This window comes from Peromyscus maniculatus, chromosome 16 (genome assembly GCF_049852395.1).
Source record: "Peromyscus maniculatus bairdii isolate BWxNUB_F1_BW_parent chromosome 16, HU_Pman_BW_mat_3.1, whole genome shotgun sequence".
NCBI classification, from domain to species: domain Eukaryota; kingdom Metazoa; phylum Chordata; class Mammalia; order Rodentia; family Cricetidae; genus Peromyscus; species Peromyscus maniculatus.
This window is the reverse complement of record NC_134867.1, coordinates 3172425-3194685: the sequence shown is the minus strand read 5'-3', so window position 1 is coordinate 3194685 and position 22261 is coordinate 3172425. Positions and strand designations below refer to the sequence as shown.

At 38.8% G+C, this 22261-nt stretch overlaps 1 protein-coding gene across 1 annotated transcript in view; it reads left to right on the top strand.

The window, feature by feature from the left end:
* Positions 1-11175, top strand: part of Ascc3 (activating signal cointegrator 1 complex subunit 3) — a 323710-nt gene extending 312535 nt beyond the window's left edge. The window contains exons 40-42 of the mRNA XM_006983742.4: positions 2841-3050; positions 9912-10087; positions 10409-11175. Of these exons, the coding sequence (XP_006983804.1) occupies positions 2841-3050; positions 9912-10087; positions 10409-10553 (531 nt within the window). The 3' untranslated portion in view covers positions 10554-11175. The remainder of the gene's footprint in view (positions 1-2840; positions 3051-9911; positions 10088-10408) is intronic.
* Positions 11176-22261: the final 11086 nt, after the last annotated feature.

The following is a 22261-nucleotide window of genomic DNA, read 5'->3' as shown; positions in this document are numbered from 1 at the left end:
CCAACTTGTAGATGTGATGAAAAATTAGAACATTGTTATAATTAGTTGAGGGAGAACTCAGAAGTAAACTTACTTAATTTATTTGCATAAATTGCCATTCTGTTATCTTTAAAACCAAATGCAAATTGGCTCTGTCTGATATGATGATGGTTATTTGGCTCAAAAGTGCTTCAATTTGCAGAGCAATCTGGTGTCGGCTCTGCAGTGAGGCGATCCCAGGTAACATACAAATCCTGAATTATTCCAGAAATTAGTATGTTTAAAGCATCAATTTAAGTGCTAATTGCAGTAGTAATGAGAAAAAGCAGTACGACTGTGAGATTTGCATCTCCTAACCCATCAGTATGCCTGGAACGGCTGCTGACTGGCAGAGGATTTGGCTGCTAATTAAATAATTATATGCATGGCAGTGATCTTGCCTGATTCAATAGATGAAGATTAATCCTCAGATAAATATGTTTGGCTGGTATTGAAATGTCTTAGGAGTTTCTTTAAAAATAGCTCATGATACATGTGTATGTGTGAGTGTGCGTGTGTGCATGTATGTATGTATATATGTGTGTATGTATATATGTGTGTGTATGTATATAAGTCAATGTGTACACATTATAGGCTGAAAATTAATACTAAATCCTTTCAAAAGATTTCACACATATAAAAGCCAGATATTTTTAAGAGCATTGTATAGTAATTCAGAGAGTTGCTAAAACCAGAAAACATGTTATTGGTAACTAATTTAATTGTGCAGGTAAAGAGAAAGAGTAGTAATAGATTTGTTTCACATGTGTCACCTCATTAAATAAATGCTGTACTGAAATTGTGTGTCTCCTTGACCATTTTTACATGCTGGCCAATCTTAAGTAGAGCAGTTTCTCAACTTGATAACAGCTGGTTCCAGCAGGGGCTCAACCATCGTGTGTGTTTAAACTACATTCTGTAGCTGACTATTTCAGAATCTAGTTCCAGGCATAATTTCAGATTCCTAAGAAAAAGTTACAGGATTGGGGTTACAGTGAAAATTCTCATTGAACTAACTTTTCCTTCTTTCTTTCTTTCTTGTTTCCTTCCTTTCTTCCTTTCTTTCCTTCCTTTTTTCTTTCTTTCTTCTTTTTTAATTCCCGAGGGTGGTTTGGCTCATCTGAACTACTTCATTTCCATTACATACACTAAGCAACAGTAAAACCATCATGAACAAGCAATTAAAGTCTATAAGGGACTGTGGTATTCATTAAGGAATCAAAGGAAACCAAAGTGAAAGTGCTCGTGGACTTTTTAAACTACATTAGGAAGTAGTCTCGATGGCTAGTAAGCTCTCCCATACTTATAAATGTTACAAAGATGACAATTACCTTAAATACCTTGAGTTTCTTGTGACATGGTTTCCAGGTATCTAGACTTTCATTTTTTCATTCTATATTGTAGAGCACTGATTGAATGATTGTTTTCAAGTGTCTTAAAGAGGAAGCATAAAGTGGCAAAATATTTCCACTTTTTTAACTTTCTTTTTATTTATTCTTTGTGCCTTTCACATCATGCATCTCTATCCCATTTATTTCCCCCACCCTTCATATTCACCCTCTACCCCTACAACCTCCCCCCGAAAATAAAATTTAAGAGAAGAAAAGGGGGGGAAATTATCTATCTCGTCTTGTCATGGAAGCTGCAGTGTGACTCAGTGAGTCATGCAGTAACCCTTTTGTCCATGTATCTTTACTTGCAAGTGTTCATTACAAAGACTCGTTGGTCGAGTTCGAAGCCTCTGGCTTCTGCTACACTATCAATGCTGGGCCTTCACTAGGACTCCTCTTACATATCCTGTTGTTGCCCTGCGCTGTGGTGATCCTGCAGCTTTGGGTCTGCAGGTCAGGCCCCTTCACATGCTCCAGTAGATCATAGATAGGATAGATGTTGGGGCAGGCCAACTCATAACCCTGGTTCTGGGTCTGGGTACTTGCAGGGTTGATCATCCCGCCATCTCTCCTCTGTCCTCACCACAAGGGTGAGCTCTCCAGCATTGCCCTGGCCAGTTCACTCCTTGCAGTGATGAGCAAGGTGGGGCCAGTTCTCCTGCTTTCAAACTCTCAGGGTCACCTCTCCCACACCTACACCATCACAGCCAGCTCTACTGTGGTGCCAGGTGAGGTGCAGAGGCCACACATTTCCACTTTTAATAGGTGGTGTTTTAAGTAGTACTGTGGAGATGATAATGCAAAAAATACATTTTTTCTAGAAGGACCCCTAGAATTATAGGGCTCCCTCTGAATTACAGCTATTATGAGATTATACTGTAGAAATATATAGAATAAATTTAGAATGTAAACAAGAAATGTATTATGTTTCTTTAACTTGCTTAATGAAAGACACTGACATCAGTTTCTTTTCAAGTTGTCTTTATAAGCCCAAATGATGCTCTCCACATGAAAAGTTACTTATAATATCTGAATAGGCATATCTCTAAAACAAAGCAGTTAACAGTAAACTTTTTAATCATGTTTACTTTTTAGTGTAGCCAATAGTTATTCAAATTAGGTGAGATTTACAATAAAGAAATAAGTTTAGATTGTAATGTCTTTTTTTTTTATTTTTTTAAACTAACGTTGAAAGCATATTATTTCCACATATACAAGTATAATAAAAGCTAGTGAAATCTGAATGGGTAAATGGGTCCTGTCACTCGCAGTATCCTAGTAGTAGCATAAAGCTGGGGAAAGTATAAAGTATCTCTGTATTACTTGAACAGCTGTATCAACACAGATATAGTCTCAAAGTTAGAAGACTGACTTAGTTGTTCTCTGCATTTTCCACTAATTGTTCCTTTATTTTTCTTCTTTTTTATTCAGGCATGGAATTTCTTGTCTCGCCTGCCAGTGATAAATGTTGGCATAAGTGTCAAAGGCTCATCGGATGGCTTAGTTGAAGGACATAATGAACTCTCCATCTCAACGCTGACAGCAGACAAACGAGATGACAACAAATGGATCAAGTTGCATGCCGATCAGGAGTATGTGCTTCAAGTCAGCCTGCAGAGAGTCCACTTTGAGTCCCACAAGGTATGACATTTGCTTTCTATCCTCAGATATTTCACACCAAGTACTCGCATGCACCACCACACGTATCTTTTCTATTACTAATGTGTCCGTGTCATTCATGAATCCTGCTTTCTCAACTGGCATTAGCAGCTCACGTCAGTCTTTTGAAATTAGTTCTCCTCATGTGCTGCTTTTCATGTCCAGAATCTCCCTCCACCTTATAATGCCTGTAGCACTGCTCACAGACTTTTCCAGCTGGGGTACCTTGAAAGTGGATTCCTTGAACCCCCTCCACACTAACCAAAACAGAATCTCAGGGATCTGATACTTTCTCAGTGCCCCACAGGATTTATAAAGATATTAAACTCTTGAGAAGCACTGCTTTGGAGGCTCTTGATGTACAGGACCTACAATACACTAGATGCAGATGAAGTTGGAACTTCCCTAGGTAGTAAGTACTCCGCACCTGAATAAAACACTAAGCTTTTCTGAGGCTCAATTGCCATATCTGCCTGCTTGCTTCATAGTAATGTATTCAAGAACACTTTGTCAATTTCATGCAGAGAAAAAAATGTACAATAGTTTTATTGTATCTTACTGTGCTCTTTTCTGTAGCCTGATACCAAAATCATTTAAGTCCCAGAAGATCACATAGAATAGGCAGATTGTTTTTTTGTTTTTTTTTTTTTTTTTTTTTGGTTTTTTGAGACAGGGTTTCTCTGTGTAGCTTTGCGCCTTTCCTGGAGCTCACTTGGTAGCCCAGGCTGGCCTCGAACTCACAGAGATCCGCCTGCCTCTGCCTCCCGAGTGCTGGGATTAAAGGCGTGCGCCACCAACGCCCGGCTTGGCAGATTGTTTTTAAAGGATACCATAATTGAAATAATAAAGACTTCTTCCTTTCAGCCTCGTAGTTTCAGGCCTTGCTGGTGTCAAGAGTAAGCCTTGATGAATAAGATTTCAACTAGCAACTTTTGCCCTCTGGTTTTTTTGTTGTTTGGTTTTTTTTGTTTCGTTGGTTTTTTTTTAGGTTTTTCGAGACAGGGTTTCTCCGTGTAGTTTTGGAGCCTATCTTGGAACTCACTCTGTAGCCCAGGCTGGCCCGCCTGGCTCTGCCTCCAGAGTGCTGGGATTAAGGGAGAGCACCACCACCATCAGGCTTGCCCTCTGTTTTCACATACAAAATCGTAGATACAAAATAGTATTAATTATAAAAATAAAATCATAGTGAAATTACCTTAATAATTCACCTTAAAAATATATTTAATTGTGCTAAAAAAAAACTAAATTTAATTTCCAATTACTGTTAAGAAAAACTGTCTGGAACACAATGAAATCTAATGAAGAGCTTTTGGGTATAAGTATATTTATATCATAAGGTCATTGTCTTACAAAACCAATAGATGATCTTTGTAAAAATAAATCCTAAAATAATCTTCAAGTACATCTAGTCATGGACTGTGGCGAGCAATATATGTTACAAATTCCTGTGTTTACAGTTTCAATGCCTGGGTATGTAGGCCTGGAACTTGCTTTGTAAACCTTGTCCCATTGTTATTAATTCTTTTTTTTTCTTTCTTTCTTTTTTTTTTTTTTTTTTGGTTTTTCAAGACAAGGTTTCTCTGTATAGCTTTGTGCCTTTCCTGGAACTCACTTTGTAGACCAGGCTGGCCTCGAACTCACAGAGATCCACCTGCCTCTGCCTCCCGAGTGCTGGGATTAAAGGCGTGCGCCGCCGCCGCCGCCGCCGCCGCCACCACCACCTCGTTGTTATTAATTATTAATGTCTGGCAACATTCAGCAGGAAATCCATCTGAGCCTGGCCTCAGTTTACTTGGCAGTCTGACCACTCTGCTTCATCATTGCCTGGTACAGTGTTGATAGGCTCTTGGTTAATTTGGGTAGGTCACATGTGTCAAGAAAATCATCCGTTTCTTCTCAATTGTTGAAATTTGGGTTTTTGGGTTTTTGGGTTTTGTTTTGTTTTGTTTTGTTTGTTTTGTTTTGTTTTGTTTTTCAGATATGCCTGAAGATCCTCCGAATATCACTAGTGTCTGTTGTAGTACCCACTTTGATGTTTGTTTTCAGTAGTTTGGTTTGTCTACGTATTTGTCAAGTTTATCTTGCTTATGTTCTCATAGATTCTGGTTCTTTGATTCTTTATATTTTTTTTTCAACATTCATCTTATTATTTTCTGCCCTGATTGTTACTCTTTCGTTCCAGCTAATCTACTTTGGGAGATTGGGCTATTCTTGCTTTTCTAAGACCTTGGGGTGCTTTATTGAGTCATTTATTTAATGTTTCTCTGATTTTTATTGTGGGTATTTATAGCTAAAAAGTCCTCCCTTGGAACCACTTGAATTATATATTACAAGTTCTCCTGTTGTGTACTTTCGTTTCATGCAAGTATAGTACTTTTTTAATTCCTCTTCTTTCTCAGTGACAGAGTCTTCTGGTTCAGTAATGTGGTATTCATTCTCTATGAGTTTATGTGTGTTCTTTAATTTTTCTTATGTTGACTTCTAGTTTTACTATTTTGTGATCACATAGAATGCAAAAATTTACTCTCATTTTCTCCTATTTGTTAATATCTTCTTTGTGTCTTAATATATGAACTACTTTAGAGAAAGTCCCATGCACTCCTTAGGCAAGCAGCATTTTCAATGTTTGATAGGAAATTCTGTAGATGTCTCTTATGTCCATTTGCTCTATGATGTCCTTTAATTATGATTTTTGTGATTGGGTTTTTGGCGTTTTTGTTTTGTTTTGTTTTGTTTTAGTTTGGAGAATCTGACTAGAGTCACCTGTTGTACTTTGTTGAAGTTCATTTACTCCTTTGCATCCCATAGTTTTTGTTTATGAACTTGCATATATCAATGTTTCATATGTGTATCTTTAACATTGAAATATCCTCCTGGTGGGTTGCTACTTTTACCACTGTAAAGTTGCCTGCTTAGGAAGTCTTAGTAAAGAAGGTGTTCACACTAGTTGTAGTTAGAAGTCTAAATTTTTTTTCAGCACTAGCTACACCTGCTACCTTGCTAGTTTCATGTGCTTGGAATACTTTTTTCTGTCCTTTCACCAAACTAAGATTGTGTGTCTTTGCTAATTACATATGTTTGTTGAAGGCAACAAATATAGGACTCTTTGGGGGAATGAATATATGTGGCATGCATGTAGGTGCATATGCACATGTGTACAGGTACATGTGGAAGCTAGAGATTGATATTGTTGTCTTCTCTGATCACTTCTAACCATATATTGATTGATTGAAGGTCCCTCAGTGAATCCTGAACTCACTGACTCAGCTTATCTAACAAGGCACCTGCAGCATCCTTGTCTCTGCTTCTTAAGGGCCAAGATTGTAAGTGGCCTGCCACAGGTACCATAATGTGGGTCCTGAGGATTCCAGCTTACGTCCTCACACTCACACAGCAAACTCCTCACCCACTAAGCTGTCTCCCCAGCCTCTGGATCCTGGTTTTAAATCTAGTCTTTCACTCAGTGTCTTATGGTTGAAGAATTAATACCATTAACATTCCGTTACTATTGAAAGGTTGTCTTAGTTAGGGTTTTCTTGCTGTAAAGAGACACCATGACCATAGCAACTCTTATAAAGGAAAACATTTAATTGGGGCTGGCTTACAGTTCACAGATTTAGTCAGTCCACAATCATCTTGATTGGAAGCATGCATAGTGTTGGAGAGGTGGCTGTGAGTTCTACATCTGAATCCGCAGCACAAACTGACAGTGACACACTGGACTTGACTTGAGTATTTAAGAACTCAAAGCCGACCCCTAATGATTCATTTCCTCCAACAAAACCACACCTAGTCCAAGGCCACACCTCCTAATAGTGCCTCAAACTATGAGCCTATGGGAACCATTTTCATTCAAACCACCATCAAGTGTATATTAATGCCTGTCGTTTCATTGATTTTGTAATGTTTAGTGCTTCTCTCTTGTTTGCTTAACTGCCATTCTAGTATAGTTTATTGTTTTCTTGTGGGTGTGTATATCGTCCTCTTCAGACCAAAAGATTCCCTCAAATATCTGTAATACTGACCTAGCTGTCACGAATTCTTTCAGTTTGTGTTTGGCATGGAAACTTTTCCCTTCTACTTTTAGTCTAGAAGGTGCTAGATATTGTGATGTCGATTGACAGTTACTGTCTTTCAGAACTGAAAGTAGGTTGTTACATGCTCTCCTAGCTTTTAGATTTCTATTGAGAAATCATCTGTTCTCCTGATGTGTTCACCTTTATGAATAACTTGGGTCTTTTCTTTGTTCTGTATATTTACTGTTTCAACTATAATATGACATGGAAAGTTGTTTGTTTGACTGCTTAGCATTGTAAATGCCTCATCTATCTACATATCCATCTCTTTCCCTCAATGTGGAAAATCTGTTTTTATTAAATATATTTTCTATGCCTTTAGCTTGTCCTTCTATGTCTCTAATCCATATATTTAGTTGTTATTGGCGTCCCATAGATTTTGTGTGTTCTGTTTATACTTTCTCATCATTTTATTTTTGTCATTGTCTGGATGTTCTAATTTGTCTGTCTTCTAGCTCTGGTATTCTGTCTTATGCTTTAATCCATCTATTAATAAAGCTTTCATTGATTTTATTTGACTTACTGTTCTTTAATTTCCAAAAAAACTAATTGTTTTTGTTAATGATGTGCATGTACATACACAAATGGGTGAAATGGGTGTGTGTGCACATGTGTGAAGGTGTTGTCCCTCTGGAGGGTAAGATGGGTGTATGTGCACATGTGTTGTCCCTTTGGAGCCATCTACCTTATTTTCCACCTTACTTTTTTAAAATGGGACCTCTCACTGTACCTGGGACTTACTGATTAGTTAAACTGGCTCACCAGCAAGCCTTGGGATCCTCTCTTCTCCACCTCACCATCTCTGAGATTAAAGGCACATACTACCATGCCCACCTTCATACTCTCTCCAGCCCCTAAGTGTCTCTGTCATACTTTATTGACTTTCTTAAATCATTCAGCTGTTTGTTTGAATTATTTTAATGTATTCGGTGACATCAAAGATTTTATGTCATTAAGTATTCTTTTAACTCTTCATTTGAATTATTTGTCAGGGATTTTATCTAATTTACTTTTCTTTGGAATCTCTTATTTTGGAATTTACTATTTTCAAAGAAAACACATTGCCATGACTTTTCATGTTTATTGCTTCTTTGTTGGGACTTGCCTAGCTGGGCTTTGGTCATTAGTTGGGATTTAATTTTGTGTTTGTTTGTTTTAAAATTTCAACTAAAAATATTATTTCAGTTGAAGTATTTGCAATGTTCAAGTAGACTATGTTGTAGTATGGGTCAAGTGCCATTTCTCCAAATGGAGACTGGAGTTTCAGTGCTGTGTTTAAGCCCTCATTCAGCCCACATGCTTAAGGAAACAGGCCCAATCTCCATCCCTGGTCTTCGTGCAGGTGAATACTAGCTAGGTGCAGGATGCAAACTATCTCAGTCCAGTACTAGTGCAGAAAAAGGTTTAGGGCTTGTCCCTGTGCCATCCTTCACATGTTGTGGTCCCTCAGTACACAGCTGAAGGGCAGGCCTATCTGTGCAAGTCCACTCCAGTCTAAGTCTCAGACTGTATTTACACTTTGTGGAACACTGTAACAGCTAGGCTTAAAGTAAATTGACTCAATCTCAGAAAATTCTGCAGACTGGATTTCAAAGTGTAGTCTCTTGGCACTTGCTCTAGGTTGCCAGAATGAGCCACAAAAGGCCCTCTTCTGCCTCTGGAGCTCCTGGGTCACTGTTGGGAGATAGTCTCTCTAAAAAGGCTTTTTCACACTGCTCCATGAGTCAGACATCAAGAAGAAAGGATATTCCCAGCATACATATCCCATGATTCTTGTCTGGTTAGACTGTGAATATGCTCAGTGGTACATCCAGTGTTGATTGTGGTTTAAGTATCTGACTTTTATCCATGTGCTCACTGTGTTTCCTTCATACCTGGACACACAGAGTAGTCTCAGCACTGCCTCCCTTTGCTCTTTCTCATTCCTGTCCTCTGCTCTTTATTTCTTTGCTATTGAAACTAATATTTGTCATATCACCTCCTAAGATAGCTGCTGTCTAACTTCCTTCATTTGTTCCCTGGAGAATTGAGCCATTTGTATATGGGTATCATCTGCCATCTTTGAGAAAAGAGTTTTCATTATACCACATTAAGATATGTCCTTTTGCTGGGTGGTGGTGGCACACATCTTTAATCCCAGCCCTCAGGAGGCAGAGGATCTCTATGAGTTCAAGGCCATCGTGGTGTACAGATTGGGTTCCAGGACAGCCAGGGCTACACAGAGATAAAATATGTCCTATATATCCATATAAGAATATGTGGATTTTATTCTTGGGCAAGAGCAAAGGTTCTGCCTTTGTTCATTATTGTGAGGTTCATTGTCTAGTCTTGACTAACATGTTCATTTGCTTACTCGTTTTCCTAATCATCAGTTCTTTGTTGTGCATGCAACTTTGGAAGATTTATGTAACATCTAAATTTAAAATTGTACCTCAGATTTTTTAATCTCTCTATCTGTGTAATGTTAATGTTTGTTTTAGGAATGGCATGTAAACTGTATGTAATGACTTGGAGCTTTCTGTTCTAGCTGAGCCAAATGTTTTGATAATCATAGCCATAGAATGGTCCCTTTATATGCTCTGGGAGCCTTTAAAAAAGGGAACTAAAGCTATAGTAAAGAACAGAAACCAGAAAGGAAGGAACTGCAAAATGTCCAGCTAGCTGTGCTTGAGCTTGACTTCAGGTGAAACAGCATAGCCTTGTGGCCACAGCCAACAGACTAGAAAAATAAGTATTGGTCATGTTTTATCTTTCTTCTGGTTTTCAGGGAAAACACGAGAGTTATGCAGTTACCCCCCGATTTCCCAAATTAAAAGATGAAGGATGGCTTTTGATCTTAGGAGAGGTGGATAAAAGAGAGCTGATTGCTTTAAAACGAGTAGGATTTGTTCGAACTCATCATGATGCCTCGCTCTCTTTCTTTACTCCTGAAACACCTGGAAGGTAAGCAGCATCATATACTCAAGCTCCAAGATAAGTGAAGTATGGTGATCCTGTGTCCTGAAAAGCCTGCATTTACTCGAGTATGTACTAATGACTTTCTGTATAGTTATCCCCCTCCACCTATGTTAATTCTCATGCTTAAATACATGTTCAAACTATTAATCTCCAACTTTGCTTCATAAAATAGAGAAAGACTAAAATATGGCTGAAAAGTGACATTTTATCTCCAGGATTTTCTTTTATTGATATATATACAATGGTGTGTTTCATAAAGGCATTCTCACTTACATGTATCATGTACTTTGTGTTTTTATATTTCAGATATATCTTCACCCTGTATCTAATGAGTGACTGTTACCTCGGCCTAGACCAGCAGTATGACATTTATCTCAATGTCACAAAAGCAGACATTTCCACACAGGTCAATACAAAGGTCTCCGATGCCTTCACTGACTTGGCAGTATAGTAACCTGACCCAAACAGGTCACAAAGAATCTTGGCTAAGAGTCTTAGCTGTTCAGTCATGTGGACAAGTTGAATTACTTGGAGTCTACCTTGACAGAATCAACTTCTAACCTCAAAACATCTAGGAAATTAACAATGGCTGCAGTGACGATTCCAGCAACATTAGCCACAGAGGCCTTTTAGAAAGTGTTACCTTTTGTAACAGCTTCATGGGTTTCTTTACATATAATACAAGTAAGCATGTAGTGTCATTTTTAAGTTGTGTATGTTGGAGGTGACAGTTAAGAGTTGTCTAGCTTGGCATCTCACAATGTGCTGTTTACATGAATGTCATCTCCCTTTTCTAATGAAAATTACATTGAGGTGTGACAGCTTAGGAGTTTAAGCAATATGAAACATATAAATCTATGAAGTAACACAAGCTGGGTCTTAGCAGAATTTATACTTTGGTCTGATCACATGTAGAAATAGTTTCACAGATTTCTTTTAAAAGATAATAATATATGATGTGAATTATATTACAGAGATCAGTGATGATTTTTCAAAGACCATACACTGATCTTGAAAAGTGTGAACACTGTAACTGTTGGAAATAAAATATATAGAGTGTTCCTTCCAGAAAAGCTGCTCTGTTTTTTTCTTGTTACCTTCCCATTATATCTCCTGTTCCTCATCTATTCTTTTTTTTTTCCACTTCTCAAAACTACTTCCCTTTTTCTCTGATACAAATACAAGAGGAAAGTTCGATGTAAATTGTAAAATTTTTTTTTGTCTTTGGGGTTTTGTTTGGTTCAGTTTTGCATCTCAGAGTCTCACTAAGTAACTTAGCCTGGCTTCAAACTCAGAACTCTTCTCCCTTTGTTCCCCAAATGCTGGATCTCCATGCATGCACAGCCAAACCTAGCTATAGTTTTTTGTCTTTATACTCAGTCCTACTGGTAGATTCTCACCTATAATAACGGAAATATGTCTGTTCAAACAAGTTCCATCTTGAAGAAGAGTTACTCAAAATGTAGTTAGAAAGTTACTGTCTATGTAATATATATTTTAATGGGATGAAATTGTCTTTGCAAAGTAATCCCTGACCCCAAAATAAATTTAAGTATTGCAAATACTAGAATGTAAGCACTCCTCAAGTTGGAACTTCCAACTTGTATTCCTCTTCCTGTGATGAGGAAGGCAGGAAGAAAGATTTTTTTTTTTAAAGGTAAGGTTGGGCATGCACTATATGCCCTTCCTAGAATATAGGTAACTAATGTGACCACATGTGGGAGAATAAGATATATATATGGAGAGTTCTTGTCTCAGAGTGGCTTCACAGAAAGCACTCTTTGTGCTTTTCCTTTGAAAAAGTTTACTTCCTAATTGAAGTTTGTACCTTAACCACCGGTTTAATCAGATAAATGAAAATTACATATAAACAATGATCACCAATACTGAGAGGGACCTGTGTGGAAACAACCTTATATATTCTATATATTAGTGTCATCTCTCTCTGAGAGTGAGCAGGTCTTAGGAAGTAGGGAATCCATTTCATTGAAACATATAAATATGACATAGTAGAAATAAGAAGAAATCTATCTCCATCAGAAAGGCAAGAATCAGTGGGACATAGTGAAGTATGCTTGTAATCCCAGCACTCAGGGCAGAGGTAAGTGGTCTCCAGTGCAAATGGCAACCTTTCCTCAGCCAGAGCGACATAGAAAGACTTTTAGAGAGAGAGAGAGAGAGAGAGAGAGAGAGAGAGAGAGAGAGAGAGAGAGAGAGAGAGAGAGAGAGAGAGAGGGAGGGAGGGAGGGAGGGAGGGAGGGAGGGAGGGAGGGAGGGAGGGGGAGGGAGAAAAGAGAAAGATAAGAATCTGACATTAAAATTGTTCAGCTCCAAATCAACTAGAGAAGATGAGGTGTATTGTACTAGGTTGATCCTGTTTCAATGCATCAGTGACTTTATCTGCACTCATTACTCCTCACATTTTAAAGGAATTGGACATCAGACAATAGAGTCTCATTAATGCTGCTTTTTTAGATCCACAGGTCATTAATTTCTTACCTCTTTTAGTGGCCAAGAATTTTGACAATGTTTAAAGCAATCCAGATCCTAATTTGGGGGAGAATGTATTTGGTTTACAACTTCTGAGTGTTTGGTGGTGGTTGGTTGTCTTTTAAGAAAACATACAGTGATGAAAATATTGAGTGATCTTACAAGGTAGAGGTTTCCTTTTTATTAAATTTACTCTTTGATGATCTTGTACATGTGTATAATGCATCCTGCTCACATTCACCCCAATCCTGTCTTATATACCTGCTACCCCTATCACCCTCCTTCCCTACCAGTGCCCTTCGTACTTTCTTGTAATTTTGTTTTGTGGGGCACTGGATGTAATCAGGCTGTCTGGATGAGCATGGGTTTGCAACTATCCACAAAAGCATTGGTGACTCAACAGTGACTATACCACTGAAATCCATGACTTCCCCCTCCCCCAGCATCAAAAGCCTTGCCCAGGGAAGGATAGAGCCCTATGAGCCCCTCCTCCATCCATGACTAAATATGAACACACCTAATTTTGTGCAGGCAAGTTCAGGGTTATAATGACCAACCACATTACTCTCTGAAGATAGTGTTTCACAAGCCTCCTCCCCATCATCCAGCTCTTATATTTTTCTGCTACTTCTTCCAGTGGTGTTTCTTGTAAAGTAGAGGGGTGATCTAAATGTCCCAGTTAGAGCTAAGTGCTCAGCAGTCACTTCTCAGTATATTAATCAAACATAAGTCTTTGTTCACTGTTATTTGTTGGAGGGGAGCTGCTTTGATAAATGCTGAGCGCAGCACTTGTCTATAGGTATAAATATAAGTATTTAGAAAGCAGTTTCATACAAGTTCATTTAACAAAGCAGATGTAGTCATTTCCCCCATAGAGCCTAGCCCATGGGCTTTGGACCAGGTCACAGTACCAGGCATGAATTCCTCCTGTCAAGCTGACTCGAGTCCAAACAGAAAGAAGTTGGTTGACCCCTAAAAGTCATTCCACTGATGCAACAGTGGGTATATCTTTCCTGACAGATAAGTTTTATAGTATACAAGATACACCACTGGGTGAGACCATTGATGACTTCTTCCCCAGATGGCTGCATAGCACTTTCCAACATTGTGAAGGCTAACCAGCAAGGAGGAAACTTCCAGTTCAGTTTCAGCTTCATTTCTCTATGTCCTGCAACCAAGATATGTGATGTCTTCAGTAATGGGATCTTACCTTCAAGTTCTGATCCACAACCAATAGTGATAACAATAGCACTCAATGGTTGAGGGACTCTTAGACCTTCCTGACCAACAACTCAAAGAGAAATATCATACATTTGGCACTGAGATTTTCATTTTCATTTGATTACCTCTGGTTTCTATAGTTGGCATTATATACAACATTCAAGTGGAAATACGCTACTTGGGTAGTTAATAAAGTGGTTTCTTGAGTACCCATGGTTCACTTTATCTTAGAACATCGGTTACTAAAGGCATTTTGAAAAGGACATGGAAACCTATTACACTATAGACTTTCTAAAATATATACAGAGTTTTAATATAAACCTAGAATAGAAAAATTGATCCTGTTTCAATGCATCAGTGACTTTATCTGCAGTCATTCCCCACATTTTAGAGTTTTATGAATATAACATAAAGAGGTTTAGTGGAGTTACAGTACAACAGAGAAACAGTACTCCCCAATTAAAAACCCTAGTACTAGGAGTCACTTGCCTATTTTTGAGTTGTTAGCCAGTGAGGCCACATAGATTCCCCAAGCATTACAGGATATTGCCAGTAATCTTGACTACCATCCAGAACTTGATAAAACCCTATTGCTGAAAGCTCCATATTTAAATCTTAAAACATAAATCAAGCTGGTCCTCACCTGAAAACTTCATTCCAACTGGATTGTCTTCATAGTTCTATAAGGTGCAATACTCACTACAGCAGAAGAAAAATAACTGTCATCTTACCCAACTGTGAACCCTGCAAACTACCACAGTGACTGCCCTGACAAGTACCCAGCGGTGCAGTAGTGGCACAAACTTTATGGGAGTGACCAACCACTCTCTGATTACAGCTAAGGCTCACTCCATGAGATGGAGCCCGTACTGGCACAGTTATTGGGGCTAAGACCTAGTAGCTAGATAGGTCACAGGCCCTGGAGGAGAACCCACTGCCATTATTCTGGTACATAGACATACTGTTAAAGTGTTTCCTAATGACTGACTGCTATACCCAAGACCAGTGCATCTTTCAGCTCTTATCAGAAAAACTTCTTACAGTAAATGACACCTAATACAGAATCTCCCTACTGGCCAACATGCGGAGAACAAAGGACTATGGAGTGGAGCTGGAGATGACTTAGCACTTAAGAGCATGTATTGTTCTTGCAGAGGACATGAGTTCAAGTCCAGTACCCACATCAGTCAACTCACAGTGCACTATATAACTCGAGCTCCAGGGGATCTGACATGCTTCTGACCTCCTCAGCACATACACACACATGCACATACATAAATAATGATAAAAATATTGGTTTAAAGGAGATGTAAAAGAGACTGCTCAGCACTGCATACATACCACTCCCCTTTCCTCAAAGCTCAGGGATCTTCGTGGAAGAGAAAGGGGGGAAATTGTAGGAGCCTGCAGTGAAAAGAAAAGAAAATCGGAATTTTTTTCAAACGTTACAGAGCAATTGACCATATGAACTCACAGTGATTATGACAACATTTGCAAGAAAGACCTGTGAAAGTTTTAACCAGACGAAATCTCAGCACAGAGAGGGAAGGTGGGCACAAAATCGATAACCTAACTAAGAAGTTATTGGTATTTGGTGGTTTAGGGGGAGAGAAGTTTTCTGTAGTGGTGTCACCCCACAGGCTAGCCAGACTCTGGGGCAGCCCACTCCCAAGTTGGGTACACAAACTGGACTCAGAGAGGAACACTTAAAGTTGGGTGGGGAGTGGGGATGGTTATAGAAGGAGTGGAGGGCGGGGTGAATTGTTCAAAATACATTATGAAATTCCAAAAAATAGAAAGTAAAAATATTTTTAAAAATTAAGGAGAAAGCTTAGCTTGTGAGACATAAGAACCTGGGTAGCCAATGAAAAAGAAGGAGTAATGAACGAAGAAAGTAACTGTGCGGCCCTGGTAAGCTGACCATGCTCCAGGGGAGGACTACACATGCAAGAATATTTGGGTAGCATAAATTGGTCTTGATGGATCTTTAAAAAATTAAGATTTTTTTTTTAAAGACACAAAGTTGGTGGGTAGAGATCCACAAAGTAGGGTGGATCTGGGAAGTGCTGGGGGACACTGAATATTTTTTTAAAGGATAAAACTATCAAAGAGCTAATTTTTAAAATTTTTCAATTTTGTGGGTTTTGTGTTTTTAATAGAATTACATTGTTTTCCTTCCTCCCTTTCCTCCCTCTAGCTTGATAGCCTTTTTTTCTTTATTATTGTTACATACATGTGCATTGGTGGTATGCGTATGGTTTCAAGGATGACCACTATGCATTGGATTTTTCTTTTTAAGAAGAGAGTAACTCTGGCTTCACTCAGCAAAGATTTCAAGCTTTCACCAGCAATGAACTATGTGATCTGTGCTAGTTTGCATCACTGTAACAAAATAGCTTCACATAAACAACTTAAAAGGGGGAAACATTTGTTCTGGTTGGTGGTTTCAGAGTTTCCAGTCTGTAAGCTGGATCCAGTATTTCTTGGAGGTCATGAAGCAGAACACCATGGTGGACAGGGCAAGATGGAGCAAAGCTGCTTACTTCATGGCAGTCAAGAACTAGATAGAGAGTGATAGGGACCAGGGTAAGATATACCTTCACTCTGTAGCCCATTAAGCCTATAGCTGTGATCCTCCTCCCTCAGCCGCTCAAGTACCTGGGATTACACCCTTTACAATCATCACTACAAATACTTTCACATATGCATCCAGGGGTGTGCTTGATTAAGTATCTAAGTCCAATCAAGTTGGCAAGAATAACCGTCAGAGTGATGCCAGAATGTACACTAAATCTCAGCATTTTTCCCTGAAACCCCCATTCTAGTACACACAGGCACATACACCCTTATCACCATAGTGGGGAAAAAAGTAATCATCCATTTCATTTAGCTGTTAATCCTGTGATCTACAACAACCAACCTATCAAGTTATGCCCACTAATGTGATAGTGGTTCCAGTGTTTTGGAAGTAACTAACCACCTTCTGATTCAATCAAAGCCCACTCCATAGGTGAATTCTCTGCCTGGTATTGTTAAGTGGGCCAAAAACCCATGGCTGTCTAGGCCATGGGACCTAGGAGAGAACCTGCCTCTATTATTCTACTGGATGGACAGTAATAAACTGTCCCCTAAATTCTTAGCTTTATACCCATTGACTAATAACATCTCTCAACCCTCATGAGAAAAGCTTCCTTTTGTAGTAGGTGGCCATAAACAGAGATGCACAACTGGTTAGTATACAAAGAATAAGAGATTTTGGAGTGTTCAACTCAGAGAGAGACATCTCTATCATACCCCTCGTCCCAAAACTCAGGGATCCTCTCAGAAGATAGAGAGGAAAGGTTGTAAGAACCAGAGGGAGCAGGTATCTATTGAGAGAAATCCATGGAATCTGTTTCAAAGGCAAAGGAATTTAAGGGGAAAACTCCCTATACAGAACAGAATAGTCACAGGTTCTGGTGCAGTGTTCGGGCCACCTGAGTCAGTCCCGTATCCCAAACTACGAGGGGGTGAGAGAAGAGAGTACCTACATGCATCTCAGATCTTAAGGGTTACTGAAAGGTCACTCCCGAGGGGCATGTACTTCAAGATCATAGGCAGGAAATGTAGCATCTCTAGGGGTGGTGCATAAGGTCATAGAGTAGCTACCCACTACAGGTATCTAACAAAACAGTATTTGCTAGACATGACAGGGCTGCTGCATATACCAACTCAACAGCAAATGTGGCTGGATATACAAGCCCTGTAGATCAAGCCAGACAAAATCCCAGAGTAGTTTGGGGAGGAACTCATGAAGTCCCATCCCTAGCTGAGGAATCGATGATAGATGGCTACTAGGGGAAGGTTAGTTTTCTCCAAAGATGTAGTCATTTGAGTCTACCCATGTTCCAATAGATGGTCCGACATCAATGGAATGCTTGTATGCTGGAGCACTTACATACAGGAGCACTGGAGCATTATATACAGGGAACACTAAGTTGACTCTGGATTTCTTTAAGAAAAATCACATGAAATTGAGAGAGGAAAGTGGTGGGGAAAATAGAGGAATGGAGTGCAAGAATAGAAATAGATTTGATCACATTATATGCATATATAAAATTCTCAAAGAAAATAGTAAAACTACTTTTCTCATAACTTATGAATTAATACCAAAGACTTCAGAAATGTTCTAAAAATGTTCTTCTTGTGACATATCAATTTTTAACATCTAGGCACCTAACACAAGGGCACCCACATCTGTAAAGGAAACAGTACTAAAACTTAAATCACACATTGATAGGAGACTTCAATACCCAACTCTAACCAATGAACAGACCATCCAGACAAAAACTAAGCAGAAATACTGGAGCTAACAGACTTATGACCCAAATGGACCTAACTACTATCAGTACAATATTTTACCAAAACACAAAAGAATACACTTTCTTCTCAGCACCTCATGGAACATTCTCCAGAATTGATCACATGCACAAAGCAAGTCTCAACAGATACAGGAAAACTGAAATAACCCCTTGCAGCCTATCAGAACACCATGGATTAAAGCTGGATTTCAGCAACAGATAGACTACAAACTCACAGAAACTGAACAACTCCACTGAATTACCACTGGATTAAGGAAGAAATAAAGACTTCCTATAATTCAATGAAAATCATCATACCCAAATGTGTGGGACACAAAGTGGTGCTAAGAGGAAAGGTCAGAGTACTAAGTGCCTTCATAAAGAATTTAGAGAAATCACATACTAGTGACTTAACATCACACCTGAAAGCTCTAGAATAAAAAGAAACACACCCAAGAGGAGTAGATTGCAGGAAATAATCAAACTGAGGGCTGAAATCAATAAAATAAAAACACCACGAACAATACAAAGCATCAGTGAAACAAAGAGTTGGTTCTTTGAGAAAGTCAACAAGATAGAAAAACCCTTATCCAAACTAAAAGACAGATTAACAAAATCAGAAACAAAAAGGACAGAACACTGAGGAAATCTAGTGAGTCATTAAGTCATAAAAACTGTATGCCACAAAACTGGAAAATCTAAAAGAAATGGATAAATTTCTTGATGGGTACCACCAAAATTAAACCAAGATCAGATAAACAATTTAAATAGACATATAACCCCTAGGGCAATAGAAGCAGTCATTAAAAGTTCCCCCAAACAGCCGGGCGGTGGTGGCGCATGCCTTAAATCCCAGCACTCAGGAGGCAGAGGCAGGTGGATCTCTGTGAGTTCGAGGCCAGCCTGGTCTCCAAAAGCAGGTTCCAGGAAAGGCATAAACATACACAGAGAAACTCTGTCTCAAAGAACCAAAAAAAAAAAAAAAAGGTTCCCCAACAAAATATGCTCATGGCCAGATAGTTTTAGCACAGAATTCTACCAGACTTTCAAAAAAAGATCTAATTCCAATACTCCTCAAATTATTCCACAAAATATAAGCAGAAGGAATATTGACAAATTCTTTTTATAAGATCATAATCAACCTGATACCGAAACCACAAAAGACTCAACAAAGAAAGAGAATTACAGACCAATTTCCCTCACGAACATTGATACAAAAATACCCAATAACAAAAAATACCCAATAAAATACTTGTAAACCTAATTCAAGAACATATCAAAAAGATCATCCACCATGATCAAGTAGGCTTCATCCCAGAGACGCAGGGATGGTTCAACATAATAAAATCTGTCAATATAATCCATCATATAAATAAACTGGGGGGTAAAAACCCCACATGATCTTCTTATTAGATGCTAACAAAGCCTTTGACAAAACCCATCAACCCTTCATGGTATAAGACTTGAAAGAGACATGCATAAACATAATAAAGGCAATATACAGCATGCCAATTGCCAACATCAAATGGAAACAGGAAGCAATTCCACTGAAATCAGGAAAAAGACAAGGATGTCCACTATACTACTTGATAGCTAGAGCAATAAGACAACTAAAGGAAATCAAGGTGATACAAAGTGGAAGGAAAAAGTCAAAATACCATTATTCACAGATGATACGATAGTGACCCCTAAACAATGGGCTGAGAAAGAAATCAAGAAAACAACACCCTTCACAATAACCACAAATAATATAAAATATCTTGGTGTAACTCTAAGCAAGCAAGTGAAAGACCTATATCACAAGAACTTCAAGTCTTTGAAGAAAGAAATTGAAGAATATATCAGAGTATGGAAAGATCTCCCATGCTCATAGATCACTAGGATTAACATAGTAAAAATGGCCATCTTACCAAAAACAATCTACAGAGTCAATGGAATTTCCATTAAAATCCCAACAAAATTCTTTACAGACCTTAAAAGAACAATAATCAACTTCATATGAAAAAATAAAAAAGTTTAGAATAGCTAAAAAAAAATTCAGAGCAATAAAAACTTATGTAGGTATCACTATCCTTGATTTCAAGTTCTACTACAGAGCTATAGTAATAATTAGAAAACAGCATGGTATTGGCATAGAAACAGATAAGTTGATCAGTGGAATCAAATTGAAGACCCAGATTTAAATCCACACACATATGAACAACTGATTTTTGACAAATAAGTCAAACTTAAACAATGGAAAAAAGAAAGCATCTTCAACAAATATCTCTGGTATAAGTGGATATGGACATATAAAAGAATGCAAATAGATCCATAGCTATCACCTTGCACAAAACTTAAGTTCAAATGGGTCAAAAACCTCAAAGTAAATCCAGATACACTAAACCTGATAAAAGAGAAATTGGGAAATAGCCTTGAACATATTGGCACAGGAGACAATTTCCTGAATAGAACACCAATAGCATAGACACTAAAACTTGACAATTAAGAAATGGTACCTCATGAAACTGAAAAGCTTCTGTAAGGCAAAGGACACCATCAAGAGGACAAAACAGCAGCCTACAGAATGGGAAAGGGTCTGCACCAACTCCACATCTGACAGAGGGCTGATTTCCAAAATATATAAAGAACTGAAGAAAGTAGACACCAAATACTCAAATAACCCTTTAAAAAATGGGTTCAGCTCTAAACAGCATTCTCAACAGAAGAATTTTATATGGCCAAGAAACACTCAACATCCTTAGCCATCAGGGAAATACAAATCAAAATGACTCTTACATTCTTACACATGTCAGAATGACTAAGATCAAAACACAGTGACAGCTCATGCTGAAGAGGATGTGGAGTAAGGGGAACACTGCTCCATTGCTGGTGGGAGTGGAAACTTGTACAGCACTTTGTAAATCAATATGGCAGTTTCTCAGAACATTGAGAATTGATCTACCCTAAGACCCAGCTATACCACTCTTGGGCAATATAGCCAAAGGATGCTCAATCATACCACAAGGACACTTGCTCAACTATGTTCATAGCAGCTTTATTTATAATAGCCAGAACGTGGAAACAACCTAGACGCCCTTCAATCAAAGAATGGACAAAGAGAATTGACAAATTTATACAATGGAATATTACTCAACTGTTAAAAACAGTGACATCATGAAATTTGCAGGCAAATCATTAAAAAAATCACCCTGAATGAGGTAACCCAGACCTGTAAAGACAAACATGGTATGTACTCACTTATAAGTAGATATTAGTTGTTAAGGATAACCATGCTATAATCACAGACTCAAAGAAGCTAGGTAATGAGAATATTTCAAGGGGGAAGCTAGGATCTCCGTGGCAAGGGGAAATAGAAGAAATTTCATGGGTGGATTGGGGGCCACAGTGAACAGGAGGATGAGGGATCAGGTGGGGGAAGAGTACTGAAAGAGACTGGAAAGGTGGAGCATTTCAGAATGAAGTGGATACTTGGTACAAGGGAAACTCCCAGAAATCTACAAGGATGACCTCAGCTAAGACTGCTAGCAATAGGGGATATTTAGCCTCAACTGGCCACCTCCTGTGACCAGGCAGGACTTCCAATAGAGGGGTTGGGACACCAACCCAGACACATAACCTTTAACCTACAGTCTGTTCTGCCTATGGGATGTACTGGGATAAGGGTGGTGCAGAGATTGTGGGAGTGACCAACCAATGACTGGTCCAACCTGAGACCCATGCTGTAAGAGTGAGTCTACCCCTGTCACTGCCTGGATTGCCAAGACCCAGATACTTGATGGTCTAGACACCTAGGATAGAACTAAAACCTACTGGAGGAAAAAAAAAGTCAATGTAATTATGCCTAACAATATTGTGCTATACACTTAGATTGGTACCTAGCTCAATTGCCATCAGAGAGGCTTCACCCAGCAATTGATGGAAACAGATGCAGAGACCCACAGCCAAACATTAGGCTCAGTTTGGGGATTCCTGCTGAAGAGAGGGAGGAAGGATTGTAGGAAACAGAGAGGTCAAGGACATCACAAGAAAAACCACAGAATCAACTAACCTGGGCTCATAGGGTCTCACAGAGACTGAACAGACAACCAGGTAGCCTACATGGGAC